Raw genomic sequence first — 14,551 nt, 5'->3', positions numbered from 1 at the left:
GAAACCCCTGGGGAACCCTCCACCTGGCCGGCACAGATATGGCGGGTGTGGTCCACGCACTGCAAACTTGGGAAGGTGACCAAGTTCTGAGACCAATAGATCTGTGGATCATGCGCCCGGAGCCACGCCAGTCCCAAGACCACGGGGAAGTGCAGATCCGAAGTGATGTAGAACTGGATGGCCTCCACATGGGAACTGATGGCCATACACACTGGTTGCGTGGCGGCCGTAATAGGCCCGGACAGGAGCACTCGACCATCGATAGTCTCCACTAGCATGGGCGGGTCCACCGGACACTGGTGAACAGCCCATTTGGCCACAAAGGCCGAGTCCATAAAGTTTGTGGTAGCCCCAGAGTCAATTAAGGCATGGACCGGAATCCCCTCTGGCTTGCCAGGAAGGATCAGACGTGCCTCCAAAATCAAATGCCGTGGAGGTTCACAGGCACCGTCGGAACGGCGTCGCTCGGTGTGGTCGTTGTGGGTCGCCCGATCTATCACACCGTCTAGATCGGGCTCGGGCCGTTTCCCGACAGCAAAGTAGGGGACTTTCTCGGGGCAGGCTTGGTCACTGATGCCCGCTGACGCTTCTTTGGGCAAGAAGCAGCCAAATGTCCAGGGTCCCCACAGTAAAAACACAACCCCCCCGATCGTCGTCTGTTCATTTCAGTCACCGATAGACGGGACCTGGCGGCAGGGGTCTGTGGGGTGGCACGGCGACTCTTTCGCTGCTGCAGCCGGGCATCGATCCGCAGACAAAGATGGATCAGCCCATTCAGGTCTGAGGGAATGTCCACGCGGGCCAGCTCATCCAACATCTCCTCTGACAAGCCATCCTGGAAGGCATCCACGAGCGCAGCCTCATTCCAGGCGGAATCCTGGCTAAGCAGCCGGAAATCGCTGATATAGGCCTGTAGGGGGCGCTGACCCTGCCTCAGAGCTTTCAGGCGTCGGGTGGCAGTCTGCGCCTTAATTGGGTCCTCGTACATGAGGCGCATATGGTCACAAAACCCCCCAAAGTTATCCAACAAAGGGCTAGGTTGTGCCAGCAGAGGCGTGCCCCAACGAGCTGCATCCCCCGACAGAAGGCTTAACACGAATCCCACCTTATCCCGGTCAGTGGGGAAATCAGCTGCTCTCACGCTGATAAAAAGCTGGCATTGTCCCAGGAAGGCAGGAAACAGTTCTGGATTGCCAGCAAATTTATCCGGCATAGCTATCTGACATTTCCTCCTGGGTGGGGGTGCAGCATGTACCTGAGCTTGCAGTTGAGCCACCTGAGCTGCCAGCAAAGTGAGTTGCTGGATGAGCTGAGCATTCTCGGCACGTAGCTGCTCCATCGTAGTAGTAAGGGGTGGGAGGCTGATGTTCTGAACCAGCCCTCTTCTCGCACCCCTAATCAAAGGAAGAGTCTGGAAAGCGTCCAAGATCAAAAGGCTTCTGCCAAGTTTTAATTACACTGTTACAAAAATACAAGAGCTTGACTTCTCAAACGAAAAAGTTGCTTTCAGCAACTAGCCCCTCCCCAAACACTTCTTTTATAGAGAGCTCAGGGCGTGGTCTCCCTGTGCCTCCTCCCGAGGAGTCCCATAGCCTTCCTTTGTTTGTCCCTGCTCGTCTGCCTCCTGCGTCGGGCGTCCTTGAACAGGGCCAGCTGTGGGTCATCATCCTCCGCACTCTCGGGCTCACACAGCTGAGAAGAGGTTCCCGGCTGAGGACTCTGCAAAGTCTCCAAATCATCATCAGCCGGTTCGTTTCCCTCCTCCCCCACATCTGAGTCCTCCGATACATCGGACCCGGCTGTCGGACCCACAGGCTGGCCCTGAGTCACAACACTATCCCGCACCGCAGGGCCCTTCCCCCGGGTCTGCCGATCCGGATGCGGTCGGGATGGGAACTGTTCGTGAAAAGCAGTCACCAACGCAGGGGCATGAACGGCGGTCGCGTCTTCCCATGTGAAGTCCTCCGGCCCGTACCCTTTCCACTCGATCAGGTACTGGAAGCGACCTTTCAGCCAGCGGGAATCCCTGATGCTGGCGACCTCGTACTCGGGGGTGCTGTCGCCATCACGAGGTCCTGATGGGGGAGGTTCCGCTTGGCGAAGTGGACAAGCCGGTTGTTCGGGGACCAACAAGGACCGATGGAAGACGGGGTGCACGCGCAGGGAACGTGGCAGAGTTAAACGATAGGCGACCGGGTTGATGACGGCCTCGACTGGGAACGGTCCAAGGTAACGGTGGTCCAGCTTCCTCGCCGGCCGAGTGGATGGTAGGTTCCTGGTGGACAGCCAGACCCGATCCCCCACCGATAATGGAGGCGTATCCCTTCTCGACCGATCGGCGAACCTCTTGTAGTCGGCCTTGGCCTTCTCCAGCTGCCGTCGCACCAACCGATGGATCGCCTGTAACTCCGCCATGAATTCGTTCGCTGCCGGCTCCGGTGAGTCCACGGGAGAAAGGGGGAAAAACCGAGGGTGATAACCCACATTGGCCAAGAACGGTGTCATCTGCGTGGAGGTGTGCTGCGAGTTGTTAAAGGCAAACTCGGCTATGGCCAAATAGTCCACCCAATTGTCCTGCTGCAGGTTAACGTAGCAGCGCAGATACTGCTCCAAAATGCCGATGACCTTCTCGGTACCCCCGTCGGTCTGAGGATGATGCGCGGACGAGAGGCAAACCTTAATGTCCAACGCCCGCATCAACTCCTGCCAGAAGCGGGCTGTAAACTGGGCCCCCCTATCGGAGACGACTCTATCGGGAAGGCCGTGCAGCCGGAACACCTGTTGGATGAACATGCGACTAGTGGCGCGAGCTGACGGTAAGCCGCGACAGGGGATGAAGTGCGCCATCTTGGTCAACATGTCCACCACCACAAACACTGTCGTGAAGCCGGAGGATGGGGGTAGATCCGTCAGAAAGTCCATGGACACAGCCCCCCAGGGTCTCTTGGGCGTTGGCAAAGGCTGCAGTAAACCAGGCGGGGCCCCTGTCGCTGACTTGGCCTGCCTGCATGGGACGCAGGAGGTGACATAAGACTGGACATCGTGTCGGACTCGGGGCCACCAGAATGTACGGGAGACCAGGTTCAGAGTCTTGAACAGGCCAAAATGCCCCGCAGCCGGGTTATCATGACATTGGCTGAGGACGAGTCCCCTGAGTGGCCCTCCTGGAACATAGAGCCGGTCACGATAATACAGGAGTCCATCCGTGACCGACCAAGGCGAATCTGGCCCCACCTCTTCCTTCCGCTGAGCCACCCACGCCTCCTGCTGCTGCGCCTCCCGGATCCGAGCCCGTATATCCACCGGCTCCCGCACCGCAGCAAAAGACTCGACGGGGATCACGGTCCTGGGCGGAAGCTTGTCTTCCACTCGGGTGTACTCGGGCTTCCTGGACAGAGCATCCGCTCTCTGGTTGTGCCCGCTTGGTATGTACCGCACCCGGAAGTCAAACCTCGCAAAGAAGAGGGACCACCGGATCTGGCGTTGGTTCAAATTCCGAGCGGTCTGCAGGCTTTCCAGATTCTTGTGGTCCGTCCGGACCTCGATTTGATGCCGCGCCCCCTCCAGATGATGCCTCCAAGCCTCGAACGCCGCCTTGATGGCCAGCAGCTCCTTCTCCCAGATGGTATAGTTGCGCTCCGAGGGATTCAATTTCCGTGAGTGATACGCGCAAGGGAAAAGGGTACCGTTGGGCGTCGCTGCCTGAAGTAACACGGCCCCAATGGCAATGTCGGAGGCGTCCGCCTCCACGACAAACGGCCGTTGCGGGTCAGGATGCTTCAAGATGGGCTCCTTCATGAAGGCGTCCTTCAGAGCTTGGAACGCCTGTTGTTCGGGGGCGTTCCACTGGAACCGAGTCTTCTTCTGCAGGAGCCGGGTGAGGGGGGCTGTCAAGGCAGCAAAGCCAGGGATGAATGTCCGATAGTAGTTGGCAAATCCAAGAAGTCGCTGAATATCCTTCACGCGACGCGGGGGTTGCCAACTCTGCAACGACTCAACTTTACTCGGTTCCATGGCGATGCCCTCAGGAGAAATGCGGTGACCCAAGAAATCAATGGTCACCTGGTAGAACTGGCACTTCTCCAACTTGGCAAACAGCCGATGATTCCGGAGGCGCTGCAGGACCTGACGGAGATGCTGATGATGCGCTTCACGCGACGGGGAGTAAATCAGGATGTCGTCCAGGTAAATCACAACAAACTGGTCCAACAGATCCCGAAAGACGTCATTCATAAAATGCTGAAACACAGCGGGGGCGTTGGTCAGGCCAAACGGCATCACCGTGTACTCGAAATGTCCATAGCGAGTACCAAACGCCGTCTTCCACTCATCACCCGGCCGAACCCTGACGAGGTTGTAAGCTCCACGCAGGTCCAGTTTCGTGAAGATCTTAGCCTCCCGGAGTCGGTCCAAGAGCTCGGGGATGAGGGGCAGCGGGTAGCGGTTACGCACCGTGATAGCGTTGAGTTTCCGGTAGTCACAGCAAAGCCGTAACTCGCCCGACTTCTTTTTGACGAAGAGCACGGGCGCAGACACTGGCGAGGACGAGGGCCGGATGAAACCACGAGCCAAGTTCTTCGTCAGGAAGTCCCGCAATGCAGCCAACTCGGGCTCCGACATGGAGTACAAACGCCCCACTGGGAGAGGCGCATCAGGGACTAGGTCAATGGAGCAGTCGTAGGGCCTGTGCGGGGGTAATTGGTCCGCCTCTGACTCGCTGAACACGTCAGCAAAGTCGGACAGTTCGGGAGGCAAGGAAACCCCTGAGGAACCCTCCACCTGGCCGGCACAGATATGGCGGGTGTGGTCCACGCACTGCAAACTTGGGAAGGTGACCAAGTTCTGAGACCAATAGATCTGTGGATCATGCGCCCGGAGCCACGCCAGTCCCAAGACCACGGGGAAGTGCAGATCCGAAGTGACGTAGAACTGAATGGCCTCCACATGGGTACTGATGGCCATACACACGGGTTGCGTGGCGGCCGTGATAGGCCCGGACAGGAGCACTCGACCATCGATGGTCTCCACAAGCATGGGCGGATCCACTGGACACTGGGGAACAGCCCATTTGGCCACAAAGGCCGAATCCATAAAGTTAGTGGTAGCCCCAGAGTCAATTAAGGCATGGACTGGAATCCCCTCTGACTTGCCAGGGAGGATCAGACGTGCCTCCAAAATCAAATGCCGTGGAGGTTCACAGGCACCGTCGGAACGGCGTCGCTCGGTGTGGATGTTGTGGGTCGCCCGATCTTTCACACCGTCTAGATCGGGCTCGGGCCGTTTCCCGATAACAAAGCAGGGGACTTTCTTGGGGCAGGCTTGGTCACTGACGCCCGCTGACGCTTCTTCGGGCAAGAAGCAGCCAAATGTCCAGGGTCCCCACAGTAAAAACACAACCCCTCCGATCGTCGTCTGTCCATTTCCGTCACCGATAGACGGGACCTGGCGGCACCCAGCTCCATTGGCTCCTCCCTCTGGACCGGGGGCTCACGCACAACAGGGGCGGCAGGGGTCTGTGGGGTGGCACGGCGACTCTTACGCTGCTGCAGCCGGGCATCGATCCGCAGACAAAGATGGATCAGCCCATTCAGGTCTGAGGGAATGTCCACGCGGGCCAGCTCATCCAACATCTCCTCTGACAAGCCATCCTGAAAAGCATCCACGAGCGCAGCCTCATTCCAGGCGGAATCCTGGCTAAGCAGCCGGAAATCGCTGATATAGGCCTGTAGAGGGCGCTGACCCTGCCTCAAAGCTTTCAGGCGTCGGGTGGCCGTCTGTGCCTTAATCGGGTCCTCGTACATGAGGCGCATATGGTCACAAAACCCCCCAAAGTTATCCAACAAAGGGCTAGGCTGTGCCAACAGAGGCGTGCCCCAACGAGCTGCATCTCCCGACAGAAGGCTCAACACGAATCCCACCTTATCTCGGTCAGTGGGGAAATCAGCTGCTCTCACGCTGATATAAAGCTGGCATTGTCCCAGGAAGGCAGGAAACAGTTCTGGATTACCAGCGAATTTATCCGGCATAGCTATCTGACATTTCCTCCTGGGTGGGGGGGCAGCATGTACCTGAGCCTGCAGTTGTGCCACCTGAGTGGCCAGCAAGGTGAGTTGCTGGTTGAGCTGGACATTCTCGGCAAGAAGCTGCTCCATCGTAGTATTAAGGGGTGGGTGGCTGAAAGCAAACTGTTCTGAACCAGCCCTCTTCTCGCACCCCTAATCAAAGGAAGAGTCTGGAAAGCGTCCAAGATCAAAAGGCTTCTGCCAAGTTTTAATTACACTGTTACAAAAATACAAGAGCTTGACTTCTCAAACGAAAAAGTTGCTTTCAGCAACTAGCCCCTCCCCAAACACTTCTTTTATAGAGAGCTCAGGGCGTGGTCTCCCTGTGCCTCCTCCCGAGGAGTCCCATAGCCTTCCTTTGTTTGTCCCTGCTCGTCTGCCTCCTGCGTCGGGCGTCCTTGAACAGGGCCAGCTGTGGGTCATCATCCTCCGCACTCTCGGGCTCACACAGCTGAGAAGAGGTTCCCGGCTGAGGACTCTGCAAAGTCTCCAAATCATCATCAGCCGGTTCGTTTCCCTCCTCCCCCACATCTGAGTCCTCCGATACATCGGACCCGGCTGTCGGACCCACAGGCTGGCCCTGAGTCACAACAGCTGAAAGCAAACTGTTCTGAACCAGCCTGCTACCGGCCTTGCAATAAGGCAAACCCCTGTTCAAACAGTAGAGACTGGAGAGCGTCTAAGGCTGGAAAGCGTCTGCCAAGATTTATTACTCAAATAACAGAACAAGAAACAAAAACACTGGAACTTGAATCCTCAAACGGAAGGGTTGCTTTCAGCAACCAGCCCTTCCCCAAACACTCCTTTTATTTAGAGATCAGGGCGTGGCCTCCCTGTGCCTCCTCCCGAGGAGTCCCACAGCCTTTCTCTGTTTGGTCCTGCTCGACTGCCTCCTGCGTCGGGCGTCCTTGAACAGGGCCAGCTGTGGGTCATCATCCTCCGCACTATCGGGCTCACGCAGCTGAGAAGAGGGCCCCGGCTGGGGGCTCTGCGAAGCCTCCAAACCATCATCAGCCGGTTCGTCTTCCACACACTCCTCCTCCCCCTCATCTGAGTCATCCGAGACATCTGAGCCGGCTGCCGGACCCACAGGCTGGCCCTGAGTCACAACACTCTATGCTGTCCCTTTCGCCTCAGTTGTGCTGGAATATGAACCCATGCTGTGGCCCCAAATGTGTGCAAGTAACCTAGATCTGGTTTTCTACCATGCCAACGTGTGTATGGTAGTTCACCAGTTGTGGAATGAACCACAACGTTTAAGATGTGGTTAGCACACATTGCCGCCTCTCCCCACAGTTTCTTGGGTAATCCGGAATTGGACAACATTGTTCTTATCGTAGCTTGCAGCGTTTGCCCTCGTCTTTCAACAAACGCATTGTGTTGTGGCCTGTAAGGGGCAGAACGCTTATGTTCAATGCCGGCTGATTGTAACTTGGCTACAAACTGCTGATTAGTGAACTCAGTGCCATTATCTGTTACGACGCACTGAACCTTTCGTTTTGCTTTCCTTTCTACAAACTTAAGCCATTTTGAGAAATGCTGAAACATGTCTGCTTTTGTTTTCATTAGGAAACAGAAACCATAACGTGAATAATGGTCCATGATACTCAGGATATAGCATGCTCCACCAATACTTGGTTTCATAGGGCCAATGATATCAGCCAATACTACCTCTAAAGGTACTGTGGTCTTAAAACCATTAGCCATGTTCACAGGGGTTACCTTCCTTTTCTCCTGGCTACACGCGTTACAGTTTAAATACATCTGACACGGTTTCAGTTTTATCCCTTTAGCCAATTCAACAGTCTTCTGTAACGTATTGAAATTCACATGCCCTAAACGTCTGAAGAAGATGGATACAGTTATCATGTGGTTTTTTGTTCTCATAGACTGAACTAGCGTTAGCCATGATTCCTGGGTTGTCAGTGAGAACAAATCGTTCTTCAGGGTAGCGGTAGCTCTGGTACCATTCTTTTCGATAATGCATTTATCTCCCCTATCAGTCACCACAAACCCAGCCTGTACCAATGCCTTCACAGATAACAAATTAAACTTTAGTTTAGGCACATATAACATTGATAAATGTTCATTAATATGTGGACAGTATGCACTACCTTCACCAGAGGCTTTCATCCTCCAGCCATTTGCTAAAGACACATACTGTTTACTCTTAATCATGTGGGCAAACCTCTCTTTAGTCTTGGTTATACACTGAGATTATCAACCACCCACAAATCATGGTTTGAGGATGTGGAGAACCAGAAACAGCCAAACCAACATCTTTTCTTATTCTCCTATTTCTATCTGCATTCTGTTTCTTGCCCTTCTTACAGAATCTAGCAATATGCCCTTTAGCCCCACAAGAATAACATTTCTTAGCAGTATAAGCAGTAGTAGACTGTTGTTCCTCTTGTGGTTGTGTCTCTCTCAGCTGGTCTCTGTCTTGCCTTCTTCTGAACTCTTCCAGCAATCTCCCAGTTATGTTTGTTAATGTTAGTTCCTCTCTGGTCAGGACTTCTAAAGAAGAGACATACGCATCATAGCTATCATCCAAAGATGAAAGAATGATATACACCTGATGCAGCTCTGAGAAAATCAGCTCCTTTTCATGTAGCTCTTGCAGAGTTTTCTTCATGAATACCAGGTGAGCTAACATATCTCCATCCTTCTGAAGACGAGCTCTAAACAGTTTGCGTGTAAGGTGTATATGTGCACCCACACTATCACGAACATAAATTCTTCGCAAAATGTCCCAACACCTAGCAGCAGACTCCTCACCACGGATATGGACAAGCTGCTGGTCATTCAGTGTTAGTCCAATTATGCAAAGAGCTTTTTTGTTGTCACAGTTAAATTTATCTTCCTTGCATCGTCCCCATCTTCTGGATCCCAGGCAGTCACATCTGGTGGGTTATGCACTACAGCCCATAGTCCTTCCTTGCGCAGAAGCAAGCAGCATTTTGTGGACCAGGAAACATAGTTTGTCCCATCTAACCGGGTTATCCAGGAGATGCCTGTTGACTGTTCTTGTGCCATTGTTTCAAACTGGATTGTTAACACAAACTCAGCAGATTCTTGATATGGTACTGTGTATATTAGCTCTCAGTACATTCCTGGGCCCATAACCAATGTCAGGAATTGTGCAGAGATCTCCTCGAGCTAACAAGAAGTTGCACAGACAAAAAAGGGTACTGAGAGCAGCAAAGTGCACACAGTAACCACACAGATACACTGAGGTGTGAAAAACAGAATACTTTACTTTGTGGTGTAATACAAAGCACAGTCAAAAATAAACAGTCCAGGTCATACACGTGTAAAGAACAGATAAACGATAGTAACAGTCCAAGGAGTATTCCAAATACCGGTCCAAAGGTCAAAACACAGTTGTTCAGGTTTAACACAGTAGCAAACCAACAATAGCAGTAACAGAGTAACTAACAGTGAAAAAACAGCGAGAGCAGAGAGAGAGAAACTACATCCCTAGCTCCCTCTTATGGCCATTTTGAGGCAAACACACCCTTGGCCAAACATCACATTTAAAGTGATATCATACATCATGGCTTATATATTTCCAACCCAACCAGGTAGGCTTAATTATATGCCTAACATAATCCAACTAAATTCAGAAAATAGAACAAAACAACTGAGAGACATATTCTCTAGAACAGGGCTTTTCAACCAGTAGTACATTGGCACCTGGCAGGTGGTACGTGACCCTGCCCAGCCTAGACAAGTGTAGTGGGGGAGGGAACGAGCTAAAGTGGTGCAGCACAGGACTTGCTGTGAGAGAGTCCTCAGGAGCTGGAGGGCTGCTGGGGCAAGACAAAGGCCCCAGGATCGGCGCTTCCAGCACACCCGGAAGAGAAAGGAGGAGGAGGATGGAGACAGGAGAGGCTATTATAAAAGGCAGTTTTGGTGGGAGAGGGAGAGAAAAAAAGACGTTGGAGAAAGAGTCAGAAAAGAAAAGGCTTTTGTCAGACGAGGTGTGAGAGGTAGAGAGGAAAGGCTTTGGGGGAGGTGGGTTGAGAGAGGAAATCCTTTGGGGGGGAAGTGTGTGTGTGTGTGGGGGCTTTTGCAAGCGAAGGGTGAGGACAAACAGGAGAGGGAAAGAGGAAGCAGGGACAACCAGCCACCTGACCATCAAGGTAGTGGTGCATATTTATAAATATTGAGAAATTCATCATACATTTCTCAGTGTAAAGGGAAAGTGGTTCAGCAAAGGAACCGCCACTGAAGAAATTAAAACCGGTACTTTTTTCCTTTTTTTTTACAGTTTGTAACATTTTATTAGATTATAGAATAAAATACAAAAATACAAAAGCAAATAGTAGGACACAGTGGGGAGGAAAACAGGAAAAAAGTGAGGGGGAGAAGGGCAAAAGAAAAGAAAAGGCATTGACTTCTGACTTCTTCTGTTGCAGTAGAAGGAAGCATTAACATTGAACCTCAACTTTTTACTTTTCCATAATATTATAAACTAGCCATTTCTATAACAACAAATGAATCTTAACCAGTAAAACCCCAAATCCCCCCCCCCTTTTTTTAGTCATCAAGTTTTTGACACCTTGCTAAGCACTGGTGGTACTCAAATATTGTCATGTCCTAAAAGTGGAACAATCTGTGAAAAGGTTGAAAAGCCCTTCTCTAGAAGCACAACAGTAGCTCTAGATCAGACATGTCAAACTCACAACATCACGTGATGTCATGCAACGTATCGGGACTGTTTTGCCATTGCCGGCAATGGGGTGGGCGCGGCTTCTGCATGACGTGTCCGGCCTGCAGTTTGACACCCCTGCTCTAGATTGAATCTGAAGACAGTTGAGCAGAACTTTGCGCAGACAGGGATAGCCCTTCAAATTCCTGCCCCAAGCTTTGTCTGATATCCTCTGAATTAATGCAACATGTGCTAAACAAGGTGACTTTTCAGCATGTTAAAACTTATGTATTGGAAAAATAAGTGTTTCTGCTAATGAGATAGAAGAGAATTGAATGTTTTTTCATAAGATATACATATCAGATTTTTTTTCATATACACTGTATGTTTAGGTATAATATCAATTATTATTCATTGTGGTGGTGTCAGCTTACTACTATTATCTGTATGGAACATAAATTATGTTTTTTTTTGTAATTTTTTTTCCAGCTTAGGTAATCCATATATTTCTCTTTGAGGAGCCAAAAAGCAGGCAGCTCATGACTTCTGATCAGGACACTAAAGTTGTGGCTGAACCGCAGGTACAGCAAGTACAAGAAGTTAAGGACAGTTCTCATCTGGTAAGTATTCAGATCATCTTGACTAGCTGTAGCTTGCAAATGTAATTAAGCACTGTGTATTATGCTGTATGTGCTTGCCTTTGGTAATTTGTCATTGAATTTTACAAAATCCATTTGTAGCAAATAGTCTTCTCATGCCACTTTAATGTACGTTTTTAGATTTTAGTTATGCTGACTAATACTAACTTAAATGAAGAAGTTACATAATTGATTTTGTCAATAGTAGGGGGCAGCAGATGGTCTCCTTATGGTTTCAACTTCAAATCCTATCAGCTCTGAAAGCATTGCTAGAGGCTAAGAATAGTAGGAGTTATGGTTCAGAAATCTGTTTACTCCTGACCAGTGGTATTAGTCCAGACTGAGAAATGTGTTACCATATATTAGAGTTGCAATTTACAGTTTGTTCACAGTTTCCTGCTGCTACACAAAAGCTTTTATAACTGATTCTCTACTAAGAAATGGCTCATTGGTTCTTCTGGGAAAGTTAGTCTCTACAAAATAACGTATAAAAATGAAAATGGGATTCTTACAATATTGCATGTCTTTAATACAAGTATCTATTACAGTCATTCATTCGGCAAACAAGATTTATTTTCATGTTTAAATTCATAGCAGAGAAGACAGGCACAGTTCATTTACCAAATCCCAACAGGGGAAGGAGGTATTGGATGAGATTTTGCAAAGGCAGTGTTCCAAAGTTAATTTCCCTATACAGTGAGATTGTAGAAATGATGGAATAACATTTGTATTTTGATCAAACAGAAGGAACAGGGTATTAATTACATTTCTCTGAGGTATCTCTTTAATGAGAAACTTGCTTCCTTCATCCATTTTGAAAATTTTTGGAATCAACTTGAAGTATGCCCTCAGGCATCTAAATTGTTACTAAAGCCATATCAGATTATCTAAATTGCTGTTAACAATAGAAAGCATTATTTTTAATAACAGTAGTACTTGTACAAGGATTGCATTTGACTGCCATAGAAATTAAAGAGGATTTAAGTTGTGATTAGATTTTCATACTGATTTCAGTAGAACTACATTTCATAAATATACCCTGAATCATTTTTATTGGTTTCTGAATTGGTGGACATTGTTCATTTGCATATTTAAGATAAATAATTTAATTGTACTAATTACATATTGCCAAATACAGACATGGCCCTGATGTAGGGGTGTATACAAAGTTTTTAAAAATGTTTTGTTCAGAGTGTCTATGGAGATTCTCGGTTATCCAGGTCATGGTTGTCCCAAAGGTGCTTTTTTTCAAAAGACAACTAGACTTCCTTTGTTTTTCCTTAAAACCGGTTTGCTTCTCATCCAAGAACCTTCTTCAATTCTGACTGAATGGGAGAAATGGAACTCCACCATTATTATAGTCTGAAGAAATTACTAATTCCACATAGGAAAAAGATGTGTTGTATCAACCTAGGGCCTTCTAGGTGTGCTGGATTACAGTAATTCCCAACATGAGCAGCCATTTATTGTTACAAATAAATTGAATGACAGGAAATTGTAACCATTACTCTTCTTCATTCCTTGACAATTAGGTTTCTGTGTTTCAAGCATTGGTACTTTTTGTTTTGTTAGTCTAAATTTATTTTTCTGGTGATCTGAAGTACTTTGTGAAGGTGCAAGAACATATATACTACTTTGGGGGTTGGACTAGAACAGGGCTTTTCAACCAGTGGTATGGGTACCACCTGTGGTACATTGGCACCTAGCAGGTGGTATGTGACCATCCTAGAAAAGTGGTAACAGGGGAGGGGAATGAGCTGAACCGGTGGCAGCACTGCACAAGCCTGAGCGAGAGATGGCTGGAGCTGCAGGGCTGTCAGGGCTCAGCGGAAGTGCCAGGATCAGCGCCAGGCTTCAGCTGGAGCTCAGCACTGTTCTTGGCGCTTCTGCTGAGCCCAGAAGAAGCACCAATCAGCTGGAATGTTGCAGCATCTCCAGGGTCTTGTGATTTATATTCAGATGCTTGGCAACTGATGCTTGGCAACACATATGACGGTCACAGTGTCCCAGGGTCATGTGAAGTGACCAAAACCTGCTGCAACCACCCAGCAGAGGGGGTGGGGGAATAAAAACCAAACACCCCCCCCCCCTGCTAGCAATCCTCAACAGAAATGCTCACACCAATGAAAACCTTGGATAGGAGGAAGAGCGCTGCTGGGCGGGCAGGCAGGTGTCTTGGCTGTGGCTTGGGGAGCACTTTTTCAATGCCATTGTAACTTCAAACAGTCACTAAGCAAACTGTTGTAAGTCGAGGACCACCTGTACTCCATCACTTTTTTCCATTTATTTTTTTTTGTCATCAAGTTTTTGACACCTTGCTAGGTGACTGGTGGTACTCGGATGTTACCATATCCTAAAAGTGGTACAATGGGTGAAAAGGTTGAAAAGCCCTGGACTAGAAGATCTCCAAGGTCCCTTCCAGCTGTATGATTCTGTGAAACAATATGAGTAATATTTCAGTTGTACTATCCATTGCTAAGAAAGCCCACAGGACAATGTACCACATACACTTTTCACTATCTCGCCCACAGAACAATATACAGGTGAAACTTGAAAAATTAGAATATCATGCAAAAGTTCATTTATTTCAGTAATGCAACTTAAAAGGGGAAACTAATATATGATATAGACTCATTACATGTAAAGTAAGATAGTTCAAGCCGTGATTTGTCATAATTGTGATGATTATGGCTTAGAGCTCATGAAAACCCCAAATCCACAATCTCAGAAAATTAGAATATTGTGAAAAGGTGCAATATTCTAGGCTCAAAGTGTCCCACTCTAATCAGCTAATTAAGCCATAACACCTGCAAAGTGTTCCTGAGTCTTTAAATGGTCTCTCAGTCTGGTTCAGTAGGAATCAAAATCATGGGGAAGACTGCTGACCTGACAGTTTTGCAGAAAACCATCATTGACACCCTTCAAAAGGTAATTGCAAAAGAAGTTAGAGGTTCCCAAAGTGCTGTATCGAAGCACATTAATAGAAAGTTATGTGGAAGGGAAAAGTGTGGAAGAAAAAGGTGCACAAGCAGCAGGGATGACCACAGCCTGGAGAGGATTGTCAGGAAAAGGCCATTCAAAAGTGTTGGGGACTTTCACAAGGAGTGGACTGAGGCTGGAGTCACTGCATCAAGAGCCACCACACACAGACGGATCCTGGACATGGGCTTCAAATGTCGTATCCCTCTTGTCAAGCC

General features: G+C 49.1%; 1 protein-coding gene across 1 annotated transcript in view; it reads left to right on the top strand.

Annotated features, from left to right (window-relative positions):
- Positions 1-10,652: 10,652 nt before the first annotated feature.
- The window catches only part of LOC310648205 (la-related protein 4B-like), a 138,677-nt gene continuing 134,778 nt past the window's right edge, over positions 10,653-14,551 (top strand). Inside the window, 1 exon segment of the mRNA XM_083375955.1 lies at positions 10,653-11,336. Within this exon segment, the coding sequence (XP_083232081.1) occupies positions 11,256-11,336 (81 nt within the window). The 5' untranslated portion in view covers positions 10,653-11,255.

The sequence above is a fragment of the Vipera ursinii genome, assembly GCF_947247035.1.
Source record: "Vipera ursinii genome assembly, chromosome: W".
Classification (NCBI taxonomy): Eukaryota; Metazoa; Chordata; class Lepidosauria; order Squamata; family Viperidae; genus Vipera; species Vipera ursinii.
The sequence above is the reverse complement of the archived record's forward strand: the minus strand, read 5'-3'. Positions and strand labels throughout refer to the sequence as shown.